Genomic DNA, 25,873 nt, shown 5'->3' with positions numbered 1-25,873 from the left:
CAGATATGCAAGCACATTCAAAAATCTATACAGTATAGGGCGCGGTGGCTCACCCCTGTAATCCCAGCGCTTTGGGAGGCCCAGGCTGGAGGATAGCTTGAGCCCAGGAGTTCGAGACCAGCCCGGGCAACATAGCCCAGGAAGTTGAGGCTACAGTGAACTATGGGCCACTGCATTCCAGCCTGAGCAACAGAGTGAGACCTGTCTCCCCTCCCAAAAAAGTATATATATATGTATATAATATATACAGTATTGTTAGGCTATATAAGCACAGCAGTAAATATATCTATGTGGCAAGACAATAAAATGGCAACATGACAATTGCATTTGAATTGCTCAGAAGACAAAATTCCTTAAGGGTCCTATGAATTGCCAAGGGTCCTAAAATTGCCTTGTCTCTTGGGGTCTGAGAATCCAGGATTTGCATATTAATACCTGCTATGGTTCGAGTTTATCCCCACTACGTCTCATGTTGATATTTGATCCCCAGTGTGGCAATGTTGGGAGTGGGGCCTAATGGGATCCCTCATGAATGGATTGGTGTTGTTCTCACAGCAGTGAGTGAGTTCTTGCGCTGACAAGACTGGCTCATTCTTGGGAATAGATTAGTTCCACAAGAGTGTGTTGTTATAAACCCAGGATGTCTCTTGAGTTTTACCCCTCCGCACGTGTCTGCTTCCCCTGTGACCTCTGCCATGTTATAGTGCAGCACAAAACCCCTCGCCAGAAGCCAGGGCCATGCTGTAGAACTTTCTAGTCTGCAGAACTGTGAGCTAAATAAACCCTTTTTCTTATAAATCGCTCAGTCTCAGGTATTCTGTTATAGCAACACAAAAGGGACTAAGACAATATCTACTCCAATTCATTCTATATCACATGGATTTGCACCTATTTAAGAGAGGCCAGAGCCAAAAGGGCACATTCCACACACACCATCCTTACTTCTTCCTGGTGACTTACTAAAGTCTAGTGAAGAGTGCTCAGCATCCCCTGGCACTGAAGTGCCGGGAGGTGTCCAGCACAAGTCCATCGATGGGGGTCCACTGCTTCCCAGGAGCTGGGCCACAGTGCCCTAGGAAGTCCATGCCAGCCCTTTACAGGGGTGTTTTTTTGTCACGTCCTAGAAGTAGTCCTAGAGCTGAAAGGGACCACCAATTTTACTAATAAGGAAACTAAGGCCCGGAAAATTTGTGACCCGCTTTCCCAAGGTTAGTCTGAAGCCAGAGAGACGGTGGCTTCATGGCCTCATCCTCAGCAGCTGCTGAGAACCCCCCTGACCCCAGAGTCCTCTCACGTCATACGTGGCCTGGGGCACTCCCAGAGATTTTCTTGGTAGATTTTCTCAATATCAATATTTGTCTCACCAGTCACCTTTAAAATGTGTCTACCCTTTAACCCAGCTATTTTCATTCTAAAACACAACTTCAGGAAATAAGTCAGGAGCACAAAAATGTATGTGCAAGGGTAGTCATTGCAACTTCATCATAAGAGCAAAACCCTGTAAACTACCCAAATACCCAAAATATTATGATTTGCTTTATAAATGATAGTATGCCCAAACAATGGAATATGGTGTTTTAAAATAATGATGTGCATAATCATTGACACAGAAATTTAGCTACTTATTAAATGAAAACAAGCAGGATTGCAAAACAGTATCTAGAAGACAAAGGACTCAGTTTCTTCAACATAACAAAGGCACTTAAACCTAACTGGAGTGGGGACCTATAATAGATTGAAAGAGGCTTAGAAAACATATCAATCACATGCAATGTGTTTAGATCCTGATTTTAGCAAACTGGGGGTAAAAAAGTAAACTTTCCTTTTTTTTTTTTAGATAATTAAAGAAAATTTGACATAGATTGATTAGGTGTCAGATGATATGAAGGAATTATTAGCTTTTTTTGGTATAATAATGGGAATTATTTAATAATTGTGATTTTTAAAAAAAAGTCCCTATCTGTTCTGAGTGAAAATGAAAAAAAGTAGGTGAAGTACATTCCCATTTATGTTTATAAATAAATACACATACATGTTTCCCTTGTGTAGAAATGCATGGAAGGGGCTGCAGAAAGCCCAGGAAGTCACTCCTACCACCCCACCACTTCCACTAGGAGCTCAATCAACATTGATTAATTCAATGAATCAGTCCCGGAACCAAGAACATGAATTCCCCACAACTCCCCAACCTTGAGAGGTCAGGCTGCCTGTGTGCTCTGTCACCAGTTCCTGGCACCTGGTTCGCTTTTAGTCAACACTGAGGGACCCACCCAGCCAGTACTACCAGCACTAGGGAGGGGGTGCAAGGGCAGAGAGCTGGGAAGGACCCTGCAGGAGACCTGGATGGTAGAAGGGGAAGGCTGCCCCATGCACCCCAAAGGACAAACGAGACACACTGGATCCTGCAATTTCCTCCTGTGGTCCACCTTTGGCCACAGCAGATGGTGGTGTGAAGTCACTTCTGGACTCAATCCCTGGTTCTCTGGCCATCTTCCCCTCCCAGACTCCCTTGCAAAGCACAGTTCTGCCTTTTCTCTGTTTCCTATTTTGTGCAAAGGAGACTTATCAGGGAGTTGGTGGGGCAAGAGGTCAGGAGAGGTGGAGGCAGACAGGGCGTATTGGATATTTGCCTTTCCCAATAACTATCCTCTGTGCATGATGTCAGCCTAGGCTCAGGGCTCAGAGGTCAAATAACAGGGAAGCAATGCCCATCTAGCTCTGCTCAGATAGCTAGGACCAAGGCTGGGCCTGGCTACAAGTGGCAAAGTCTGGTCAAGGCTGTCCCTGCGTGGCAGGCAGGTCTCTGCCATCCTTGTCTCCCTCTACACACTGAATTATTCGGAAGGCTGAGGGAGGGGCAGGAGTGAAGTGGCAGCAGTGAAGTGGCTTGGCGAGGAGCTCAATGCCCACTGAAGTGCGTCCAAGACATGAGATGTTCCCTAGTGCAGCTGCTGCCCCTTCCCTCTCCTCTACTGGCTCAGTCAGACACTGAACTCCTTCCCTGGGCACCTGAAAGCAGGTACATGGGTACAGGTGTGTAGATGGTGAATGGTGCTCCTGCCGAGGCCAATCAGCGCACCTTCTGGTCGGGAAGAGCTGCTTCGTGGGGGTGATGGGGTGGGAGCAGGCTCTGTCCTCTGTGTCTGGACTCATCAGGCCTGTGAGAGGCTGCACATTATAAAAGATCTGATGCCAGGATTCCTGGGTTCTACCTAATCCTGAGCCAGCCACTAATTTACTGCGTGATTTGCCAAGTCACTTCCCCAATCTGAGGCTTGGTTTCCTCCCTTGTTAACTGAAGGGTTGTGCCAGATAGTCTTAAGTTCTCTTCCAGCACTTACATTTTCCTTATCTGCAAAATAATCATACGTATTTGGTTTCCTATGAGGATTAGAGATGATTCATGTAAATTTCCAATAGTCAATGAAATTATAGTTGGTGAAGAAAATGTGTCACCTTCAAAAATCCTGGGATCCTTCCCTTTGTGAAACAGTTAACCTAAGTCCTTTCTTCCTTCTATAGGGGCATAAACGCAGGAGTCAGACACCACCGACAGAATTTATTACCCAAAGCTGTTTGAGAAATTCCAGGCACAGGTCTTATCCAGTTACAAGAAAACCAGAACCTCTTTAAACTCACCCTCCACCCGCAGCTGAAGTGAGGGATTAAAGGCCACAGCCCAAGTTATGTCACAGCTGTTATATCCTCATTCTTCATTAACAATCTCAAAGTGACAAGTGGGCATGATGTAATTTGGATCCAAATTTTACATAGAAAAACCCAACAATTAAAATAAGACAAGTTCAGAGATATCATTCCAACAGAAAGATACTGAGAGCCTTAACTGGCTACGAGAGGGGGAAAGATGTTCTGTTTATAATAACCAGAATTAAATGGAACTGTCTAATAATCAGAGTGTGAGCCTACGAGCGGATGCTAATCCTAATCCTGTGCGGTGGGGAAGTTTGTGAGCTGACCAAACCCTCCTGGGCTAGTCAGAGGCACTATTTAAGGTCTTCCCATAAATGTCCTCCGCTGGGAGATTCCTGGCTGCCTAGTGACAAGGGAAGGTGCCTAAGGGTAGGGGTGGGGGTGTTGGGTGGGCAGGTGGCTCTTCACCTGGCAAATGAAATAACAATTCTCAGCAGCTGAAGAGCAGGCAATCTTTAAGAAGTGTTGAGGAGTCCGCTCATTATTTCCAAATTTGGGGAATGTAAGCTGGTTTGATCTCACATGAAATTTTGGTTTTATTCATTTCATTGTTTTTAAAATTATCCTGGACCCAGGAAAGTTAGTCCCTTTTCTTATTCTCCTTTTATCATCAAACCAAACAGCACTAACCTCTAGAAACATTGCGCTCTAAGCTAAAACTGCTGACAATCCCTCATCCCAGACACTGAGTGGCAGATTTTTATGAAAATCAGTTTCTGGGCCTGTTAAGTCTTGACAAAGTTGTCTCTTCATAACTCAGCCTCCACGTGCCTCTTGGCTGGTCGTGGTGGAACCAGGAACCCAAGAGCCCGATTCCTCCCTTTACTGAGGAAGGCACTCCAGGAACAAGGGCCTTTCCCAGCACCTGCCTGCCAGATCCTGCTCTGCTTGCTGACCTTTCCTCCGCATGAACAGGTCATTCAGGCTACAAGTTCCCCAAAACTATCCCTACTTGTGACTTTAAGGAAAACTAACTCCTCTGAGTAAGGCTCTCTGTTTATAAGGAATTATTTTAATTATTCTCACCATTCAAAAGAAACTTACCCCGCAACAAAACCCACACCCATCCCCCACCCAGCCTGTTAGCCCTGAGGTGCTGAGAGGGGGGATGAGGGCGAGTCCAATTAACATCAGGGATTCTGGTCATCGGGGTCACACTTGAGCATGACTTTCAACCCCACCCCCTTTTTGGATGTTTCAAAAGCCTCCAGAGCTTTCTCCAGTGGAAACCTATGGGTGACTAAGGGCTTTACATCCACAGACTTAGATGCCAGCATCGAAATTGCCATTGGCCACCTGGAAAAGATCACAAACATTACAAATTCAGCCTTCAAGATGACAAAGCCAGGTTCCCCAAAACTACCAGGCACAAGATCAGCTTGGCCATATTTATTTACAGCACTGTGGTTCTGCAAGGCCAATTTTACAGACCAACACTGGAGGAAAGGACCTCATGGCTTACAGGGGTACAGACCTGTTTCCACTGCCCCCACCCCTTACACTGCCATGCCTGCCGTGACGACCACAATTTCTTCGGCATGAAGGCATATTCCAGAGGCCACTGAGAAAAGGCAGATAAGCGACAGGGAGGTGGCGCAGGATAATCCAGTCATACCCATTAGCAGCTCTGCTTGGTAGAGTTTGCTAGAAAACTGGCGCTCTGCTGAGGGCATGGAGATGCAGACTCTAACCCTGGGAATAAGGGACACTGCTGGGAGGGATGTCCGGACAGAGGGCCCCAGCAGGGGAGAGGGTGGAGCTGCAGAACATGGGTGGGGTGAATTCAAACCCCCAGGCTCCCCTGGGTGGGCCCTGGGGCTCCAAAATGGGGGCCACAGGACTTCATTTCTTACTTTTGTCCTCCTTTCCTTCTTCCCTTTAAAGGGGGATAATGGAGACCTGGCCACTTAAGGAAATGGAAAGAGAGGGCCTGGGTGGTGAGTGGCAGACACTCAATAAGAACGTGCTTCACAATCTCCCTCCCTCCCTGTCCTTTCCTCCCTCTCTCCGCTCCTCCCTCTGTCCTTGTGTCCCTCCCTTTCTTTAACCAGGAATGAATGTTCTCTCTTTTGGATCCCTATCATATCACACAACCATCAGTGTGGCCAAGGAGTGACCCTCATGAATAAACAGGCAGAGACTCTTGGTCCCAGAGGCAGTGTGGGGCCTGCCCCGGTCTGGCTGGAGGCTCGCCACGCGGGCTCACCCACAGCGTACTCACGTGTTGCAGTATCGGAACACGCCCCTGATATCCACCTCCCGGATGGCTGCGTGCAAAAGGGGTACAGTGGCCATCTCAGAGCCCATCCCCACAAGCACCAGGGTCCCACCAGAATGAGTGGCCTGAAGAGGAGATCAGAACAAGAAAATTCAAAAGATAAGAAAACACAGACTTCTTGCTTACAATAGCACACTGTTGTCACACAGACGTCTTCTGGCTTCATCTGATGGGTATCCAAGATTCCAGAGAATAGGATTCTTGCTGTACCGCTGAACTCATCAGCAGGTCAACCATACCCACCAGAGCAGCAGAGTAAACATTACCTGCTTTAAAGATCCTGAAATAATACACTTGACCAATGGAGAACCAGGCACAGTGGGGGCACCTTCCAAAGCTTTATAAATTCAGCCAGATACCGGCTTCAGCCACTTCCACGTCTCAGCACCTGCTCCTCCTCCACAGTGCCGCTCCACAAGGCAGGGCTTTCACCCGCCTCTAAGGAGCCACCCTCTTAGCTCACCAGTGGGGAGAAACTACCCCATGCCATACAAATGGGGAGGGCTACCAGGAATCTGTGGTTTAAAAATGGCTTTATACGTGCAGCTTGGCCATTAGAAATATTTTTGTGCCAGAGAGATTCATCCCAAACATAATGGATTTTGTCTTCCTGGAATGTTTATCTGCCTTATCAGTTCCTGCAGGGGTAGCAATGAAATTTCTCCTGATGATTTCCACATAACTCCATGAGACTGTTGTCCCAGCTCCAGAGCTCTCTGGGTATCACTGTGCTCGATATTGTGAGAGACAGAAAAATGGGCAATTCGTTCATGCTGTTTCCATCATAGGCAGCAGCAGCAGCAAGCACTTATGGGGACCATTCCAGGAGCTAAATGGTGGAGCTGTGAAAAGGTACCCATCACAGCCTCCCTCGCTGAGAGGAAGCATACGCCGTGGGGAGAGCCCTCCAGTGCGAGGCACAGAGGCAAAACTCGGGGCATGGCTAGTGTGGGGGGACTCCTGGCACTGCTCCTTTTGAGTCGTGGAACCCTGGGCTTACCCTCTCTGCCAGTTTTCTGGGGGAACCGTTTCCCCATCAGCACTCCCTCTGTACCTGAGGATGAGGAGGAACATCAACAACTGGCCATCCCAAGCTGCCAGGACACCAGCAGTTTGCTAACCACAGGCCAAGGAATGCTCAGGCTACCTGGCCATCATCCTGTGGGTGTGGCCTCTGCACCAAGGAGATGACATCAATTTGAGCCCAAGGCATCTGCCACGTCTCCTCGCAAACACTATTTTGTCATGACCTGGCAGGAAGGTGATGCTCAGATTTGTCCATATTTGGTGCTGCTGCCTGACCTGCCCACTGGTGGCCTGTATTCTACAGCACCTGTCATGCATGGTGGCTCCACTCCCCACGTCAGGAGAGATGCTGCTTCAGGCCCGGTGAGGCCCTTGGGTCATTCACCTCCACACCCACCTCAGGCAGCCTGGCAACGAGGCCCCCATCATCAACAGCTGGAGATGCCAGCTGTTCCAAGTGCTCTAAGGAAGGGCAGAAGAGGAAGGAAAGCTTGTCCTTTAACTCCTTCAGCTTATACTGCCTCTCTGTGGAATGGAGGTCACTGACCTACCAACCAACAACCTGAAGAAAACAGGCACACCGCACTCGTTGCCATAGCCCTCAAAGTGCCCAGTACAGAGCCTGGCACACTGCAGGTGCCCATGACGTGCCATGGGTAAACAGACCACACAAAGACCCACCATCCCTCTCTGAGTTTTAGGTTCTCTTTGCTCCTTCCCACAGGGTGGCCCCTGTCTGTGGCTCTAGCTGAAACTCAGGATAGGGCTGAAGTGTCACCTGCTCCCCAACCTCTACCACTTCCTCAGCCCCTAGTGCCACTGGACACCTTGGTGGGAGGAAGCCAGGCAGCTCTGCGGGTGCCAGGCCTGAGAGCGTGCCGCATAGCTCGAGGGCCAGTGTGCCCAGATGGCCTCGAGTGCTGCAGAGTGTCCTCGAGCATGAGCCAGCTGTGACTCAGAAGGAAGGAGGAAGCCCATGCTGTTGTGGGATGCTGCCTGGGAGGCAGAGGCGGGAGTCCCCGGTGGTGGCAGCTGCCTGCTACCCCGCCCTACCCAGCCCTTCCCACCCTTGCACAGCTGTGGTTGGGGCTCAACTCCTAAGCAGGCAGCTGGGGAAGCTCAGGCCCTGGGGCCAGGCAGGGCTGGGCTTCAGCCCAACTCGACTTATAGGTGGTTTGCTCGAGTCAGAGGTTAAGGTCATGGTGACTTGCCTCCGGGAAACCACAACTCTTCTGGTGTAAAATGATAACTGATTTTCAGAGCTATTGTGCAGATTAGGCATCATGTTTACAAAGTGCCCAGCAGAGCACCTGACATACAGTAGGGCTCAGAATCTAGAAGTTATTCTTTTTCCCCTCTTTTCCTCATACCTTGACCTGTCAATGACACTCCCTCCTCCCACCCGCATAACTCCCTGTCAACCTCCCATAAATTGCGGGTGAGCGGCTGAGGAGCAAATCGGGCACTGGCAGCCCTATCCTGAGCCATGGGAGGGAGCACAGCAGTAGCCAACTGTGACCCTGAAAATTCACCTCATCTTTGAGACTAACTGAATTGACAGCTGTCGTTTTTGCATCAGGACTCAAAGACTGCAGTTTTCCCTAATAAAACAAGAAGGATTTCCCATGTTCAAGGGAGGCATGGTTTCTAGTTCTTCCTGTTGTCTTACCAAAAGCAACACACTTTTATGATCGCAGATACAATCATGAAAGCAATCCCATCCCAAAGGTGTGGGCCACTTACCATTTTTCAAGGCCCATGTATATTTGTTATCTTGTTTGAACATCAAGATAACTCAATGAAGATGTGAGGCACACAGAAATAAGAAAAGAGGGCGCCAAGAGATGAATCGATTCTGCCTGGGACTTGCACAGCAAGTCAGTGGAGAAGCTTGATTGTGGAACTCCTTACTTCTGCCCTGCCCACTCCCCTGCCTCGGCTCCCCAAAGCTGCCCTTGTCCCACTCACGTAGATGCCCGCCTGGATGGAGGCTTCCGCCCCGGTGCACTCAATGGTGACTTCCGGCTTGCGCCCCAGCAGACCTTCCACTTTACTGGCGATGTCCTGAGGGTTCTCCTTGGAGACCTGGAGGACTAAATCAGCCCCGATTTCCTTGGCTTTGGACAACCGAGAAACAGACAGATCTAAAAGTGAAAAAAAGTTTCTTTCAAACCAAGAAACTGATGATAGATTAGGAAGAAAATAAAATGGAGGTGCAAGATCTGATGGCAACAAAGCTCTGGTGCAGTGAGTGGTGTTGTTGAGTCCAACACACATGTGCTCACACCCTCACATACTGCCACACATGCCACACAGCCACAAACACACGCACACACGCTTGCTCACAGGTAATGACTCCTCACACGAAACGCACACTCATACCTTCCACAAACCGCACGACACTACTCACCTCCCACTTCTCACAGACAAGATCTACTGACATGTACACACTCACGTCCCTCTCCTGTCTCCCACCCATACCACACAACACCCCACCTTCATCCATATCACACACTCCACCACCTCCACAAGGGCTGAGCCCCCTCTTAGGACCAGGGGGCAGTATGGGCCCCTGAGGACCACCTAAAAAGAGCCGCGGCCTCTTCTCCATAGCAGCCAGCCCCACCCATCACAAAAGAGCCTCATCCTGAGCCCTAAGTTGGTCATCCCCCTGGGTGGCCTTACAACCCTGGGACCCAGGAGGGAGGAGGAGGAGCCCCTTTAGAAATCCAGTACCTCATGCCCCTGACCCAAACTGTAGGTCCCACTGTTTCCCCCTCAGAGGAGATTTAAAAAGAAGAAAACCTTACCAGTCACTACAACTTGAGCTGCTCCCATTGTTTTGGCCACAAGCACACTGACCAGCCCTATTGGCCCTAAAGAAAGCAGAAAATGGGACATGTCTGTGAAATCTTAATCATCGGCTCTCCCCCTTGTCCAGGTTGCAGACAGGAACTATATCTTTTATATGTCACTGGCATCTATCCCAGTGTTTGGCACATGGTAAAGACCTTAACAATTGTTCATTGAATGCTGAAGAAAATCAATGCATGAGGAATTACTCTCTACATAAAATATGCTCCTAGTGCTGGGTTCTATTTAATCCTCCCAAACCTCAGAGCTAGAAATTTTCCACTTACTTTTGGGTACTGCTTGGAGATAATCTGAAAGAACCCAGAGGATTCGAGGAAACATACTTATTCAGAGAATAAGAAGCCTCAGAGGGTCTGGCCTCATTTTCCTGGTTTGTCTTTGAACCCCAACTTAGTGAGAACCCATCACACCTGCCTAAGGAGAGACACCTCCTTTGTGGGTGGCCTCTGAGGATCACCCTGGAGGGTGTCCTCAAGGGAGCTGGCCCCTTGGGTTGACCCAGCTGCTCAGGCAGCTCCGGGATACCCAGGTGTCCGAGAATTAGCCTGAGACCAGCTACTTCCCCACAGCATCTGCATGCTAGGTAACACTATGGTCTTAATATAAAACCCAGACCCACAAAATGAAGCAATGCGGAATATATTTAGGGATTTGCTGTTTGTACACACCCCTTGAAAACAATTCTGTAAGTTCCCCCCAGAAAACAAAACACTGGAAAATAATATTTCAAATGTCCAAAAAGGGTGATTAGTTGAACAAACTACAGTGGGATACTACACAATTATTAAAAATTATGCCATAACTCTTTATCTATTGGCATGAAAAAATGTTGACAGTATATTGATCTTTTTTAAAGAGTAGATAAAAAAGGAAGCATATTTAGCATGGTCTCATTAAAAAAAAACAACTAGGCCAGGTGCAGTGGCTCACGCCTGTAATCCTAGCACTCTGGGAGGCCAAGGCGGGTGGATCGTTTGAACTCAGGAGTTCGAGACCAGCCTGAGCAAGAACGAGACCCCATCTCTACTAAAAAATAGAAAGAATAATTATATGGACAACTAAAAATATACATAGAAAAATTAGCCGGGCACGGTGGTACATGCCTGTAGTCCCAGCTACCCAGGAGACTGAGGCAGGAGGATCGCTTGAGCCCAGGAGTTTGTGGTTGCTGTGAGCTAGTCTGACGCCACGTCACTCTAGCCTGGGCAACAGAGTGAGACTGTCTCAAAAAAAAACCAAAAAACAAAAAAAAACAACTAAAGGATTCTATATCATTTTCTTTGGGGGGGGCGGTGGAGAAAAGGTCTCGCTCTGTTGCCTGGGCTGGAGTGCAGTGACATAATCACAGCTCCCTGCAACTTCAAACTCCTGGGCTCAAGTGATCCTACTGCCTCTGCCTCCCAAATAGCTGGGACTACAGGCGAGTGCCACGATATCTGGCTAATTTTTTTATTCTTTATAGAGATGGGATCTAGCTAGGTTGTCCAAGTTGGTCTTAAACACCCAGACTCAAGCAATCCTCCCACCTCCGCCTCCCAAAGTGCTGGGATTACAGGTGTGAGCCACTGCACTTGATTCTGAACCAAAATATTAAAATATTAACAGTAGTTCTCTCAGGCTAATGGGTGATATGTGTGTGTGCGTGCACACGCATGCATGTGTATGGCATGTATGACTTATTTTCCTCTTCTATAGCAAAAAGGTACTACCTGTGCATATTTTTAAAAGCATCTGTCACCTGAGTCCTGCAGTCCACTAGCTCATTGAGGCAAGTCTACTCCACCATCCAGGGCTCAGGAAGCCCTGTGATCACTCACTTGCCAAAGAAAATCACTCACAAACGTGTATAGGTACACAGATCACACCCACAGGGCGTGTAAGCTACTGTCTGGGTCACCAGCTATTGGAAGCCTAGAATGATTCGGTCTGGGGCTACGAGGGCTCGTTCCAGGTGGCTGGAAACAGGCAGAGAAGGCAGCTAGCCACAACCCTGCTGCAGGCAGAGTGATGGCTTGCGGTGGTCTGGACTGCACACCTCCCACTGGCCAGGAGCAGGGTCTACCTCATGATGGATGGACTAGGCCATTCACTTCTTTGATATGATAGCAAAGCTCCGAAAGTTGCCCTTCCCTTTACTATGAAAAATATTTGCCTAGTTTCCTGTCAAGGGTTGACCAAAAAATCACAAGATTCATTCTTTAAATGAACAAAAGGGTTATGTTGCTCAGGAAATGTAATGTTAGTCACTATCATGTCTGCAGATATTCCTGTATTTAGCTAAGTGCTGGTTACTCAGGGAATGGAACATTGTAATCCTCCCCTACCCAGAGGGATTCTAGAACCAATCCTATCCTGTGAAGGGGGAATGAGATGGGCAGAGGGGTTCCCATATTCCCCGTCCAAGACCCCATAACCAGGATGTTGTCTGTTTCTTACCAGCTCCGCACACAAGGACCTTATTCCCCAGGGTGACTCCACCTCGCCTGCAGGCATGGATCCCCACAGAGAGTGGCTCGATCAGGGCCCCCTCCTCAAAGGTGACATTGTCAGGAAGCCTGAGAGTCATTCAACACACACAGTTAGAGCCTCTGAGTTAACTATAATACTGACAATAGTATTATATTGTATATGCCCAAGGTTATGATTAATATGATAGCTAACATTTACTGAGCATTTATGTGCAGGGCAATGTGCTAAGCAATTTACATACATTCACTCTTTTAAATCCTTGGAACAGCTCTGTGGTAGGCACTATCATTCCCATTCTACCGATGAGAAAACTAACGCTTGGAGGGTTAAATTAACTTGTTGCAAACATTCAAAGCCGGTGAAGGGCCCAAAGAGTTCAAATTAGAAGCCAAGTATGTCAGATTCCAGAACGGATGCCACACTGCCCCCTCTGAAAATGGTTTTCTTTGGACAAATCCCTTCAGTGAATGTGAACACATTATGTTTTCTTGAATGTGCTATCCAAGCTAAGGTATGGTGGTTGTCATTAATAAATGAAAAGTTCATTTAACAAGGAGTTAACATAGCCACATTCCAGCATCTCATCTGCTTCTCAAACTCACAGCCTTTCTGGTTTCCCTTTAGCAAACAAGCCCGACTACCAGCAGCTTTACACAACAGTGGTTTAGCAGCGGGCATCACTCCGTCCATTGTCCCCATATTACACATTCCAGAAGAACCACATCTGATGATAGCAGCTGCCTAGCTGTCCCAGGACTGGTTAAGATGGGAAGAGGGCCTGTTCCACACAGCTGATTAAGTGCTGTGTCATCCTCACCACTGGGCAAAGATGGGTTTTCGCTTCCACTGGTATCTCGACCCTACTAACAATCCCACTGGTGATGACAGCAAATGTTTGCATAAGGCTTTACAGATTAGGGAGCATTCTCATCCATTATCTCATTTAATCCTCATGATAACCCTGTTAGGCAAGAAAGGCAGGCTTTATTTTTAACTTATTTTACAGAAGAGGAAACTGCAGCTCAATGACATTAAGAGATCCACCCAAAGTTACAAGGGTAGGGAGTGGAACAGCAAGACTTGAACCCATATCTCCTGATTCTACATCCTCTGCCTGTCCCACATTAGCTGCCTCTTGGTACAGGCAGCTCTGTAGCTAACATCCAATTTCTGCTAGTTTCTCACTGCCCAGTGTTTACCCAGTGCCCCCAAAACTCCACACACAGGAACATGAAAGCCCTCAAGTTCCAGAGAACAATAAAGATGACAGCCAAGCCACGTGCTCATGCTCACAATCCTCTTGTCACTGTTCCAAGTCCTCAACAGAATAACTCACAGGGTCCACCTGTCACTGTCCCCAGCCAAGGCCTGCAGTGGCCTGGCACCTACCACCGTCTTCTCCTCTCTCCTCTGCTTCTCTCCCATCGTTTGCCCCTCTCCAATCCACCCTGCATTGCCCCTCTCCAATCCACCCTGATTCTACATAATGGAAAAAGTTTAAAATGAAATAATGAAGACTCCCAAACTCTCTCCAGGACCTCCAGCACAGGCTCTCAGACACACCTGCCCCTCCACACTGGGGTCTCCTGTGCAGCCTGTAATGGCTATAAGCTGAGGATGGCATTTGAACTACACCAAGGGAGGTGGGACTGAGAAAGGGGATGAGAGAGGATTGGTATCTGGGAGAGTATTCCACAGATTAAGCAGATGCTGCCTCATCCTACCTGCACACAACACAGCCAACCGTGTGGGAAAGCTGCCTGGCACAGAGGCAGGAACGCGGACAGGAGTCCTGGGGCCTGGTCTCTCTGCCACTGACCTTCGGAGAGTCGCTGGGTCCTCCCTCCCCAAACTTGTCCAGTAGGGGTGATGGGGATGAGAAGACTCTAAGTTCTCTCCCAGCCCCAAGCTTCCATGACTTTATAAACACCAGGAAATGACAGGGCAACTTGGTGGTCTTTACAATAGGGTTCAGGGAACAGGTAAAATGGAGTAAAGGATGCTTGAAAAGCCAAGGGGGAAGCAGGAAGGTAGAAAAAAAATAGGTGGGGCTGGACACGGTGGCTCACGCCTGTAATCCAGTGCTCTGGGAGGCAGAGCCAAGCCAGGGGATGGCTTGAGGCCAGGAGTTCAAGGTTACAGTGAGCTATAATGACACCACTGCACTCCAGTCTGGGTGACAGAGTGAGACCGTGTCTCTTAAAAAAAAAGAGAGAGAGAAAGAAAATAGGATAGGTGGATAAAGAGGCTGTGATAGTGTAGGAATCCTTACAGAGAGAAATCAGAGAGGAGGAATTAGGTCCAGGGCTAGCCTGGGGACATAGGCATAAAGTACCCCAGGAGGAGAGGAGGCAGGGCTACATGGCCCCCAGAGACCCTCCTTGGCCATCGTCAGCCCTCCCACTGCCACTGCCAACCAGAACATCCCCCCACCCCCACCCCTGCCACTGTTCCCTACAAACCACCTGCACAGGCTCCCTTTCAGGCCTAATCCTCTACCCCCACCCCCAGACCACAAGACCATGGCTATGACACAGCTTGGTACCATTTATTGAGCACCTAGTGTGTGCCAGATGTCAAGCTGACTATTTGATATGCCTTCCTCTTTGAATCTCATCAATAATTCTGTGAGGGAGGTGCTGTTATTATTTCCATTTCACAGGCAAGGATATTGAGGTTACAAAATTTAAGTAACTTGCACAAGGTCACACAGTTATAAATGGCAGAGACCAGTGGTTAGTCTTGGGCTTTACCACGATGCTCTTGTGTCTTCCATGAAAATGTCGGTTGGTGCCTTGACTTGGAAATGGGTCAGAAAAAGATGGGCTGATTGAGGAACCACTAGCTGAAAGGTGGGCTCTGTCCTCATAACCTGCTTTCTTCTAGAACAGGTTCACATGTTGACTTAAACGCATCACAAGGTCTCTGGCCCGTGACTCCTCTCAAGGCTTCCAGGGGGCACTAGAAAAACTCAGATCTGTCAGACTGCTCCTATGACTGGCGACTGGCACCTGGCCTCCATCGGACAAGCCTCATCCTGGCTGACAGCCACCACCGGGCCAGGCTGGGGTGGGAGGAAAGCACACCAGGGTGTGGGTCAGAGGGAGCACAGCACGTCAGCACTCCCAAAACCATTTCCAGGGGACAGTTGGGTAGGGTAGGGTAGTGGGCACAGGGCAGGAGCTTGAGAATCACAGACAACCCAGTTTGACTCCTGGTTCTTCTCTGTGCCTGAGTCAATTAGCCGTCTTCTGCCTCAGTTAACCCTTTCATAAAAGTACAAGAATGGTGCCCACCTTCCCACTTTTCGCGTGAAGGTTAAATAAGATAAGACATGCAAAGCACTTATTAGCATAAGGGCAGGCATGTGATAATAATCATCATGACTTTACCTGCATTGCTGTATTTAATATTGTGGCAGTTAAATGAAACGGAAGCAGAGGAAGGTTAGATCAGATCCCCAAAGTCATGCATTAGGAGGGTGTGGATTCAGGGTCCCAGAGCTCATGCCCTGGCAGCACACCGTGCCTCCTCAGTAATCGGCAGCCATTGCTGTCATTGTGTGTTACTACTGTTGAGGACACTGTCGTTATGGATCCCCTCTCTGGTGGCTGCAGTGGAAACCAATAATGGAGGATGAACCATGGTGATGTCTCTCCAGGACGGCTGGAAAGGGTGAATGATTTCAGCAACAACTTTCTATTGTTGCTCTAAGTGAGGGAAAGTTAGACTGAAAGACCAATATCAACCCCTGTGAGTCAGTCTTATCCCTAGTGAGGCTACCCTCCCTCCATCAATGCCACTAAGAAGGGTAGCCTGCCAGGGGGATGCCTTGAGTTTGGAATTATGAGCTAAAAAGACAAATGAAATCACCATGGGAAATTAGAAGAAAGTTCCCCAACCAAACGGAGGGAAAGAGGTCCCAGGCGGCACATCCATGGGTACTAACTTGTAGCAGAAGTCTGCATTGTGCTTGTAGAACCGGCAGAGGTTCCCGTCATCGGGGGGTGTAGCGCAGAAGAAGATGGATGGCGACAGATTGTACCGGCCAATCTTGCAGAATTCATCGGTTTCTCGGGGAGCCCCAGGCTCAATGGCAACGCGATCACCTGGAGCGGAAAACAAAGTGCTATGTCTGAGGGCAGAAGCTAAGTCTGCCCCCTCCTTGGCCTGATTCTGGTTCTTTGTTTTCCAACCTTTGAAAACAAGAGCAGAGGCAAAGATGTTGTGAAGGCATGCAGGCTCACGGGCACATGCCAGATGGGAGAATCCAGTGGCTAGATTCTAGCCCACTGAGCCACTCTTCTTCTTGGGGACTCAGGGTGCCCCAGGCAAGCAAGGAAGCTCAGGATGCAGCACAGACTCCCACTCTGGGAGAAAAGGACCAGCCCACTTCTCCACAGTCAGGTTTGGACTGCCCTTTTGCCAACTGAGCAACAAGCCAGCACACCCCTCGAGCTCCATAGTCACTTCCCAGCTTGTGAAACACAGAACCAGCCCCGTCTCGAAGGTAAGCCAGCTCGAGTTCCCATCGCACACTGCTGCGAAAGAGGGAGCTAGTGCATAGAGTTTGCAGACATCTTTTCTTCACCTGTTTTAAAAATATGGGGCAAGGCCCTTACAAAAGCAAGAGCTATGGCCAGGCATGGTGGCTCATGCCTGTAATCCTAGCACTCTGAGAGGCCGAGGCGGGAGGATCGTTTAAGCTCAGGAGTTCGAGACCAGCCTGAGCAAGAGGATAAACTCAAGCAAGAGGGAAAACTCGTATCTAAAAACAGAAAAATTAGCTGGGTGTAATGGCGCGCCTGTAGTCCCAGCTATTTGGGAGGCTGAGGCAGGAGGATCAGTTGAACCCAGGAGTTTGAGGTTGCAGTGAGCTACGATAACGCCACCTCTACCCAGAGCAACAGAGTGAGACTCTGTCTCAAAAAATAAATAAATAAATAAAGGAAATAAGAATTTAAAAATTCATAAATTAAAAAAACCCTAAGAGTTGTGATTATTTATTTCTTTACATTCAGTCTGGTTGTGTTTAGACAATAACTAGGAGTCAGCTGATTACTAGTTAGCAGAACCATGAAGGCTAATAACCTGAAGAGGCTGCTGGGGGCCTGTGCACAGCCAGCTCCATTGTACTTCTACGCTATGCCTCACGGCTCCTGCTTGGAAACCTAGCCTGAGAATTACTCTCTGTTTCTTTTCCTATCTTTCATTATGAAAATTTTCAAGCACACGACAAAGTTCAAAGAATTATACAGTGAACACTAGACACCCTCCACCTAGATTCTTCAAGGACCATTTAGCAATGTTTGCTTTATCACATATCTACCCATCTACCCCTCCTCCCCATCTCTCCATCCATCAATCCAACTTCTTTTCTGATGCATTTCAAAGGAGGCTGCAGACATCAGCATACTTCGCCCTTAAATACATCATCCTGCATGCCATTAACTAGAGTTCAATATTTGTTTATGGTTCTTTCTTAAGGTAAAAATGAAATGCACAGATTCTTAAGTGAGCTGTTAGGTAAATTTTAAAAAATGCATTCACCTTTGTAATATAAACCCCTATCAAAACACAAAACATTACCACTGTCTCAGGAATCCCATTGCTTTGTGTCCCTTCCCAGGCAATTCCCACCCCCACCCCAAGAGGGTGGGAATGTTTTGATCTTTTTCACCACCGATTAGTATTACCTGTTCTAGCACATCACAAAAATGGGTTCATATGGTATGTACTCTTTTGAATTTGGCATCTTTTAGTTAGCACAATGCTTTTCAGATTGATCTATGTTACTGTGGTATCAACAGTCTGTTCTTTTCATATGGAAGAATAGCGTCCATTGTAGGAGTACACCATAGTCAGTTCAGCCATTCTCCTGTTGAAGGACCCCTGGTTGCTTCCAGTAGTCCAGCTGTTTTTATGAGTGCCTTGCCTGCCTCCTCATCTAGGAAGGGAGCACCTCAGGATTGCTCTGTCTTCTGCTTTGTATTTATTTCTCCATACTGCCTAGCATTGTGCTAGACACATTTTTAAACATAAAATTTGTGAATTTGGGGAAAAGAAACCATGGGACATGCAAATGTCACTAATATCTAGAAGGGCATTACTGTTTGGCAAAAATTTCCCCTGCAAAGTGACAAGTAAAAGCTGTTGGTTAAAGACAAAGTAGTATTTTTCTTTTGTAAAAGAAAGGGAGAGGCCGGGCGCGGTAGCTCACACCTCTAATCCTAGCATACTCTGGGAGTCCGAGGGGGGTGGATCGCTTGAGGTCAGGAGTTCGAGACCAGCCTGAGCAAGAGCGAGACCCGTCTCTACTAAAAATAGAAAGAAATTATCTGGACAACTAAAAATATATATAGAAAAAATTAGCCGGGCATGGTGGCTCATGCCTATAGTCCCAGCTACTCGGGAGGCTGAGGCAGGAGGATCGCTTAAGCCCAGGAGTTTGAGGTTGCTGTGAGCTAGGCTGACGCCATGGCACTCTAGCCCGGGCAACAAAGTGAGACTCTGTCTCAAAAAAAAAAAAAAAAAAAAGGGAGAAAGATATGAACAATTTAAGGCAAATAGTTAGCTGAGGTTTGGGGAGGTTCAGATGGTTCATCCTCATGCTGGTACCCAGCCCTGCATAGGAGAGCTCCACTTAACTGTCAGCACAGTGGATGGCCTCCATGTTTGCGGAAAATAGAAAACAGAATTACATGAGGTTTCTTTTTTTTTTTTTTGAGACAGAGTCTTACTCTGTTGTCCAGGCTAGAGTGCCGTGGCATCAACCTAGCTCACAGCAACCTCAGACTCCTGGGCTCAAGCGATCCTCCTGCCTCAGCCTCCCGAGTGGCTGGGACTACAGGCATGTGGCACCACATCCAGCTAATTTTTTCTATATATATTTTTAGTTGTCCATATAATTTCTTTCTATTTTTAGTAGAGACAGGATCTTGCTCTTGCTCAGGCTGGTCTCGAACTCCTGAGCTCAAATGATCCTCCTGCCTCGGCCTCCCAGAGTGCTAGGATTACAGGTGTGAGCCACCATGCCCAGCCTACATGAGATTTTTAATATCACAGAGGTGTTGTTGCTACACATCAAAGAAAGTCACAACTAGATTTAAACTCTATCTGAACTTGGAGAGCTAATCAGAGACCAGCCTAGAAACCCTGACAGACCCTTCTGCTTGAGCCAACTCCACAGGGAGGAGCAGAAATCTCCCCTTCTGGTGTCTAAGAACTGAGCTGGAGACCAACAAGGCTGGACGCCAGCGGGGCAGGAGGCCATGAGGCACAAGCCCAGGGGATGACCTACAGGCCTTATCCTGCCACAGTAGCTGACTGTTCAGGAACAGCCTGACTGACAGACTCCCTTGGGAATAAACATTTTAACCTGCTACCTAGAATAGATTGTACTAATGGTGGCAGGATCAAGACTTGCCATTTATCGAGTGCCCACAGCGTGCCAGGCACTAGGCAAAGCACGTCACAAAATTTCCCTTCTTCCTCACCACAAACCAGTGTGGTAGTATTATCTTGGCTTTAGAGATGAGGAAACAGAAGCTCTCAGGTGGTCACAGGGTCATAAGCTGTGGAGGTTCGACCGTGCATTCTCTTCTGTACTAGTGTTAGGGGCCCCCTGAGCCTGGGGAGGTGTTAGCAGCCTGGTAAGGCCTAGTGAGGCCATGGGAGATCTGGCCTGTAATCAGCAGAGACATGTTAAGCTATTTTAAATGTCTTTTTGTGTTGAAAGTACTCACAGACTAGTGTAGAGTCCTGGCACATAGTCAGTGCGCATTAAAAGTAGTGGTGGTAACGGTGATGTAATAGTAGTAATATATAACAATAATAATACTCTTTTTATTGTATTTATCATTATTATAATTATCTGAACTCATTATTGTAGAGGAAATTCAAACTATAAGACAGCCAGCCAGACTGTATATAAACTAGGAAATTTATGTGCCTTAGATGTATTGATTTATATGTTTAAATTATGTAAACGAACATTAAGAAATACTCAATGAGTTTTCTTTCTACCTTAGTTGATCAGAACTTTAAGTCAAAGTTAACATATGACACACTTTAAACAAAAATTTTGTAGTCTAAAAAAACATACCCACAGAAATCCCTGTGACCACTAAAATGTGTCTGTATATGAATCTTCCTTCTGTCTCCTCTGACTCCCTCTACTTTCTCTGCTGCCCAGTGAACTTTCTGAAAATTATACCCATACGAGGGGTGGGGAACCTGTGGCCTTCTAGGTCCTTAAATGCAGCCTTTTGACTGAATCCAAATTTTACAGAACAAATCCTTTTATTTTTATTAATACATTTTTGTTCATCTTTTATATTTTTATTTTTAAAATGAACATATTTAAAATACCAAAGAATAAAATAAGTTTCAATGAAATAATCCTCCCAGATTGACTGGCACAATTAGAACATTAGTAAACCATAAGGGCTAAATTGACGGCTGCTGTGTTCATGACTTAGTTCTAACTCCCCCCACCTGACTGGCGCCACTACCACGTGAGGCTGGTTGGTGAGGGTTTGTGGGGGTTGAATATGCCAGTCTGTTATCAGCTTTTGCCAATGGTACAATGTGTTTCTTTTTGAAGTGGAATTGGTGAGTAGTTGCACAGCTCGACAGCATTTTTTAATTCTGTCTGCTTAACAGCCCATCATGTCATAGAAGACCAGAAGAATGCTGAAGGAAGAAAACAGATTTTTTCATGAGGATTGGGAACTGCAATATAATTTTGTTTCTGCTAAAGATAAGATGATTTGCTTGCTTTGTGATACTGCAATATCAACATTAAAGAAATTCAATGCTCATCAGCATTATAACACTCATAAGGACCACAAATATTTTAAATTAGAGGGAGAGGTGCAAAAAGTTATATTGCAGAAATTAAAAGGTGAAAAGCAGAAGCAAAGACAATTCTTTCAAGCAGCAATAAGATCTGGAAATGATGCCACTGAAACAACTTATAAAGTAGCTTATGTACTCAGGAAAAAAGGGAAGCCAATCTGTGATGTAGAAATTGTGAAAGAATGCATTGTCGAAGTTGTAGAATGCTTAGACCCAGATAACATTTCAAAGTACAAACAACTGCCTCTTTCAAGGAGAACTGTAACTGATTGGTAGCATGAATTAGGCTTCAACTTAACAGAGCAACTCCATGCAATACTTCAAAAGGAAAATATATATTATTCAATCGCTTTGGATGAATTAACTGATATTATTGACTCAGTGCAGGTTTTACACTTCATTCAAATCATAACAGAAGATTTGCTTTGTTACGAAGAGTTACTTGCTTTGGGCAATCTTGTGAACAGAACACAGGGAATAGATATCTCCAACAACTTTCAAGACAAATGCTGTGAAGTTGGGCTGAATTTGGTAAATTTAGTGAGTGTATGAATAGATGATACACTTTCCATGACAGGGAAACATGAAGGGTTTATTACATAGTTAAATTATTAACAGATCCAGATGCTCTCATTTCTTTTCATTGTATCTTGCATCAGCAAAATCTCTGTGCTAAAGCTACTATTTTAAGTGACACTTTGCAACAAGTTACAAGTATTGTTAACCATACTGATGTAAATGTAACACAGCATTGTCAGTTTTGTCACATGTTAAAGTTGAATAATGAGGTATTCATTGTAGACTTGCCGTATCGTGTTGGCTATCGCAGGGATAAGTGTTAGTCAAAATTTTATCTCTGCAAGAACAGATACTTAAATTTTATGAAGAACAAAATCAGCAATGTGAATCATTGAAAGAAGATTTCTATAGGAATACAGCATCTCTGCGTGATATGTCAAATCAAAACAGCTTGAATATTTCTTTGCAAGGTAAAACTAAGTCTATATATAATATGTGGCAAAAAATCCAAGCGTTTCCAAAAAAGCTATTTTCTTCAGAATGCTTTGTCTTCAAAAGAAAATTGCAATGAACATTTTCCCCAGTTAGCAAAGGTCACTGATGAGCAGGATTATATGTGCAAATCATTTGAAGTGGCCAGGTATGGTGGCTCATGCCTGTAATCCTAGCACTCTGGGAGGCCCAGGCGGGCAGATGGTTTGAGCTCAGGAGTTCGAGACCAGCCTGAGCAAGAGCAAGACCTCATCTCTACTAAAAATAGAAAGAAATTATATGGACAGATAAAAATATATACAGAAAAATTAGCTGGGCATGGTGGCGCATGCCTGTAGTCCCAGCTGCTCAGGAGGCTGAGGCAGGAGGATCGCTTGAGCCCAGGAGTTGAGGTTGCTGTGAGCTAGGCTGACGCCATGGCACTCTAGCCTGGGCAACAGTGAGACTCTGTCTCAAAAAAAAAAAAAAAATCATTTGAAGAATACATAGCTGTTATAGACTTATTAATTGGAGAATACAATGAAAGGTTCACTGACTGAGAATCATGACATCACACACAAATTAACATTTCAGCCTCACCTAGCTGATATCACCAAGGCACCTAAGAACTACAGATGGAATTGATTGAGCTCACAGTAGATGACATTTTAAAGTCATTGTTTGATGCTAAGAATGATCCAATTGAAAAATGGAAAAACACAGTAGAATACCCACACCTTCAGCAACATGCCCCCAAAAATGCTTTCTTGCTTTTCAACCACTTATTACTGCAAATCTACATTCTCCTACCTAACCCAAAGCAAGATGCCCTTAAGGTCACAAATGACTGACGCCCATCTAGAGGATCAACTGAAACTGAGGACCACCATGCTGCAACCAAATACTCAACTGTTTTCCAACAAAAAGCAGACACAACAAAGTCATTAGAAGGTTAGTTACCTTTAAAATTAACAAATGGTTTTCATTTTTTGAAATTATTAAGTACATAGTTACATTTTTACAAATGTAAAAGTTACATTTTTACATTTTTAAGTATATGTAATTGAAGTTTCTTGAATGCAGCCTTGATTACAGCTTTTTTTGTTCGTTTGTTTTTTGGTTTTTGGTTTTTTTTGAGACAGAGCCTCACTCTGTTGCCTGGGCTAGAGTGCCGTGGCATCAGCCTAGCTCACAGCAATCTCAAACTCCTGGGCTCGAGCGATCCTCCTGCCTCAGTCTCCCGAGTAGCTGGGACTACAGGCATGCGCCACCATGCCCGGCTAATTTTTTCTATGTATATATTTTTAGCTGTCCATATAGTTTCTTTCTATTTTTAGTAGAGATGGGGTCTTGCTCTTGCTCAGGCTGGTCTCGAACTCCTGAGCTCAAACAATCCGCCTGCCTCAGCCTCCTAGAGTGCTAGGATTACAGGCATGAGCCACCGCGCCCGGCCTGATTACAGCTAAATTAATGTGGCCTTCCAACATGAAAAGGTTCCCCACCCCTGACCTATACCATTAAGGATGAATTCTTCAACCTGGCATTCAAGATCCTCCATAATTGGGAAAGTTTTATATTATTCGGTTTTATCTTTGAATTATTACATTAAATAATATAACAATTCACAGCTGTACAGTGCTTTTTAAAGAGGGATTTTTATACAGATTATGCATTTTTATCATCTCCTCTAACTACCTAACACAAAACCTCTGCTCCAAGCAATATAGACTAATTAGCAAACCAGAATGTTATTACCACCTCTGTAATTTTATATTTCTATTCCTCTTAACTAGAATATTATTAACAGCTTTTGACCTTTTCACTAACTCACGTACAAAACCTTTCTAAAGTATGAAGGTGCTGGGAAGTCCACTTTCTCTAGAGTCCAAAAGCCCAGTGTGGGCATCCCAGCTCTGAGACTAACTGGTATGTGAGCCCGGGCAATTACCAAGCTTTAATGTCTTCATCAATGAATGAGGATAAAAATGTGTATCTCAAGAGTTGTTTCAAGAATGAAATAATCATACCTGAAAATTTTTAACATGGAGACTAACATAGTAAATCAATAAACATTAGCTGCCTTATTATTATTGTTATATTATTACTGTTAAATGTCCAGCTCAAAGACTTATCTCCTCCATGAACCGTCTTTAACCACCTCAGTCCACAATGAATGCCCTTTCTTCAGAAGTCCTAAAGCCTATTTTTTCCCATACCTGATTGCACCCTATGGTCCTGTTCTCTAACTGTTGGTATTTATGTAGGTCCTGATGTCTGGTCTCCCCAATTAGATCTAAGCATCTAGGAATCATCTCATTTTTTTTTAAAGCCCTCAAAGCACCTGGCACAAGACTGGACTCACTGTAGACAACTGAATAAGCACTTGTTAAAACTTACATTTAGAGAATCCACACCTTGTTATAATTTCTATTTAAAGACTTTGTTCCACAGGTAAGAACCAATCATCAGTGACTGTTGGAAGCTACAAACCTTCCTCTTTGGGATAACCCTGCAACACTATAGGAGCTTTCTCGATTTCACTAATGATGAATGGAGGTCCTGACTTAACATTCCTAAACAAGACGTATGTCCGAATTCTCCAGAGCTGGTCAATCCCTCTTCATGTGGCTGGGCTCATAGAGCCTTGTAACTAACTAGAATGGTGCCTCCTGTCACCCCTCACCTTCCCCCAAATAATCTGAGACATGATCTCCAGGCTATACAATGGCGTCTTTGGCAAAGGAAGGTTAAAGCCAACAGCTAGCTATGCCAAGACAGCTTGGATTTAATTCATTGTGTCAGGGAATCACATAGTCTGCCATAGATGAGAATTCCCCTCTCCAGGAAAATGAATTAAGCAAATGTATGAAAAATATTGGTGGTTTCCCAGGTATCTAATAAAAATCAAACACCGCATCCAGGGCCCCCATGATGGTTCTTAGCAGGTGAAGGCAGTTTGTGGTTCTGTGCCTGGGATGTTTTCTCCACCCCTTTACCTGGCTTATTCCTTACTTGCCTTCAGATGTTGGCTTAATCATCCCTTCCTCAAATGAGCCAGGGGGTCTGGGTAAAACACACCAATAACACCCTATATTCTCCTCCATGGCCCTTAACACATGAGACTAAGTAACTGCCTGTCTGTCCCAGGTCTGTCATCCCCTGTGGAAGGTAAGGCCCGTGCATGTAGGGACCATGACTGTCTTGTTCACTGCTGTACCCCAGATCTTCACAGAGGGCCTGGCCTGGAGAAAACATGCACCAATATGTATGTTGTTGAATGAATACATAAATCAGCTAGCTGAAGCACTTTGCTGACCTGGTTTGAGGTGCTTTACCAATGATCCCACTTTTTCGACTGTTCCCGAAGCTTCATGCCCCAGCACCATGGGCTTTTTCACAATAAAATTCCCAATTCGACCATGCTGCCAGTAGTGGACATCGGAGCCGCAGATTCCAACAGAATGCATCTTCAGTAGTACTTCTGATAAGAGAAAAGAGGAGAAAACCAGTGAGGGAGGGAGCAACCCCTCTATCACTCTGAGGTACCCCTGTGATTTCCCTCTGGACAGGAGAGAAGGCTGAGTTTTCAAAGCCAGGTATAAAATTTATAGCGCAGAGGAAAACAAGCTGTACAGCAACCCTGATTAAGTCTCACAAGGGGCAGGG

General features: G+C 46.0%; 1 protein-coding gene across 1 annotated transcript in view; it reads right to left on the bottom strand.

Annotated features, from left to right (window-relative positions):
* Window positions 1–3,539: 3,539 nt before the first annotated feature.
* SORD (sorbitol dehydrogenase) overlaps window positions 3,540–25,873 on the bottom strand; it is a 37,588-nt gene continuing 15,254 nt past the window's right edge. The window contains exons 3-9 of the mRNA XM_045528099.1: window positions 25,524–25,688; window positions 16,308–16,467; window positions 12,326–12,444; window positions 9,826–9,891; window positions 8,984–9,159; window positions 5,933–6,054; window positions 3,540–5,007 (exon numbers count right to left, since the gene is read on the bottom strand). Of these exons, the coding sequence (XP_045384055.1) occupies window positions 4,842–5,007; window positions 5,933–6,054; window positions 8,984–9,159; window positions 9,826–9,891; window positions 12,326–12,444; window positions 16,308–16,467; window positions 25,524–25,688 (974 nt within the window). The 3' untranslated portion in view covers window positions 3,540–4,841. The remainder of the gene's footprint in view (window positions 5,008–5,932; window positions 6,055–8,983; window positions 9,160–9,825; window positions 9,892–12,325; window positions 12,445–16,307; window positions 16,468–25,523; window positions 25,689–25,873) is intronic.

The sequence above is a fragment of the Lemur catta genome, chromosome 1 (assembly GCF_020740605.2).
Source record: "Lemur catta isolate mLemCat1 chromosome 1, mLemCat1.pri, whole genome shotgun sequence".
Classification (NCBI taxonomy): Eukaryota; Metazoa; Chordata; class Mammalia; order Primates; family Lemuridae; genus Lemur; species Lemur catta.
Note: the sequence above shows the minus strand (reverse complement) of the source record. Positions and strands in the feature narration are given on the sequence as shown.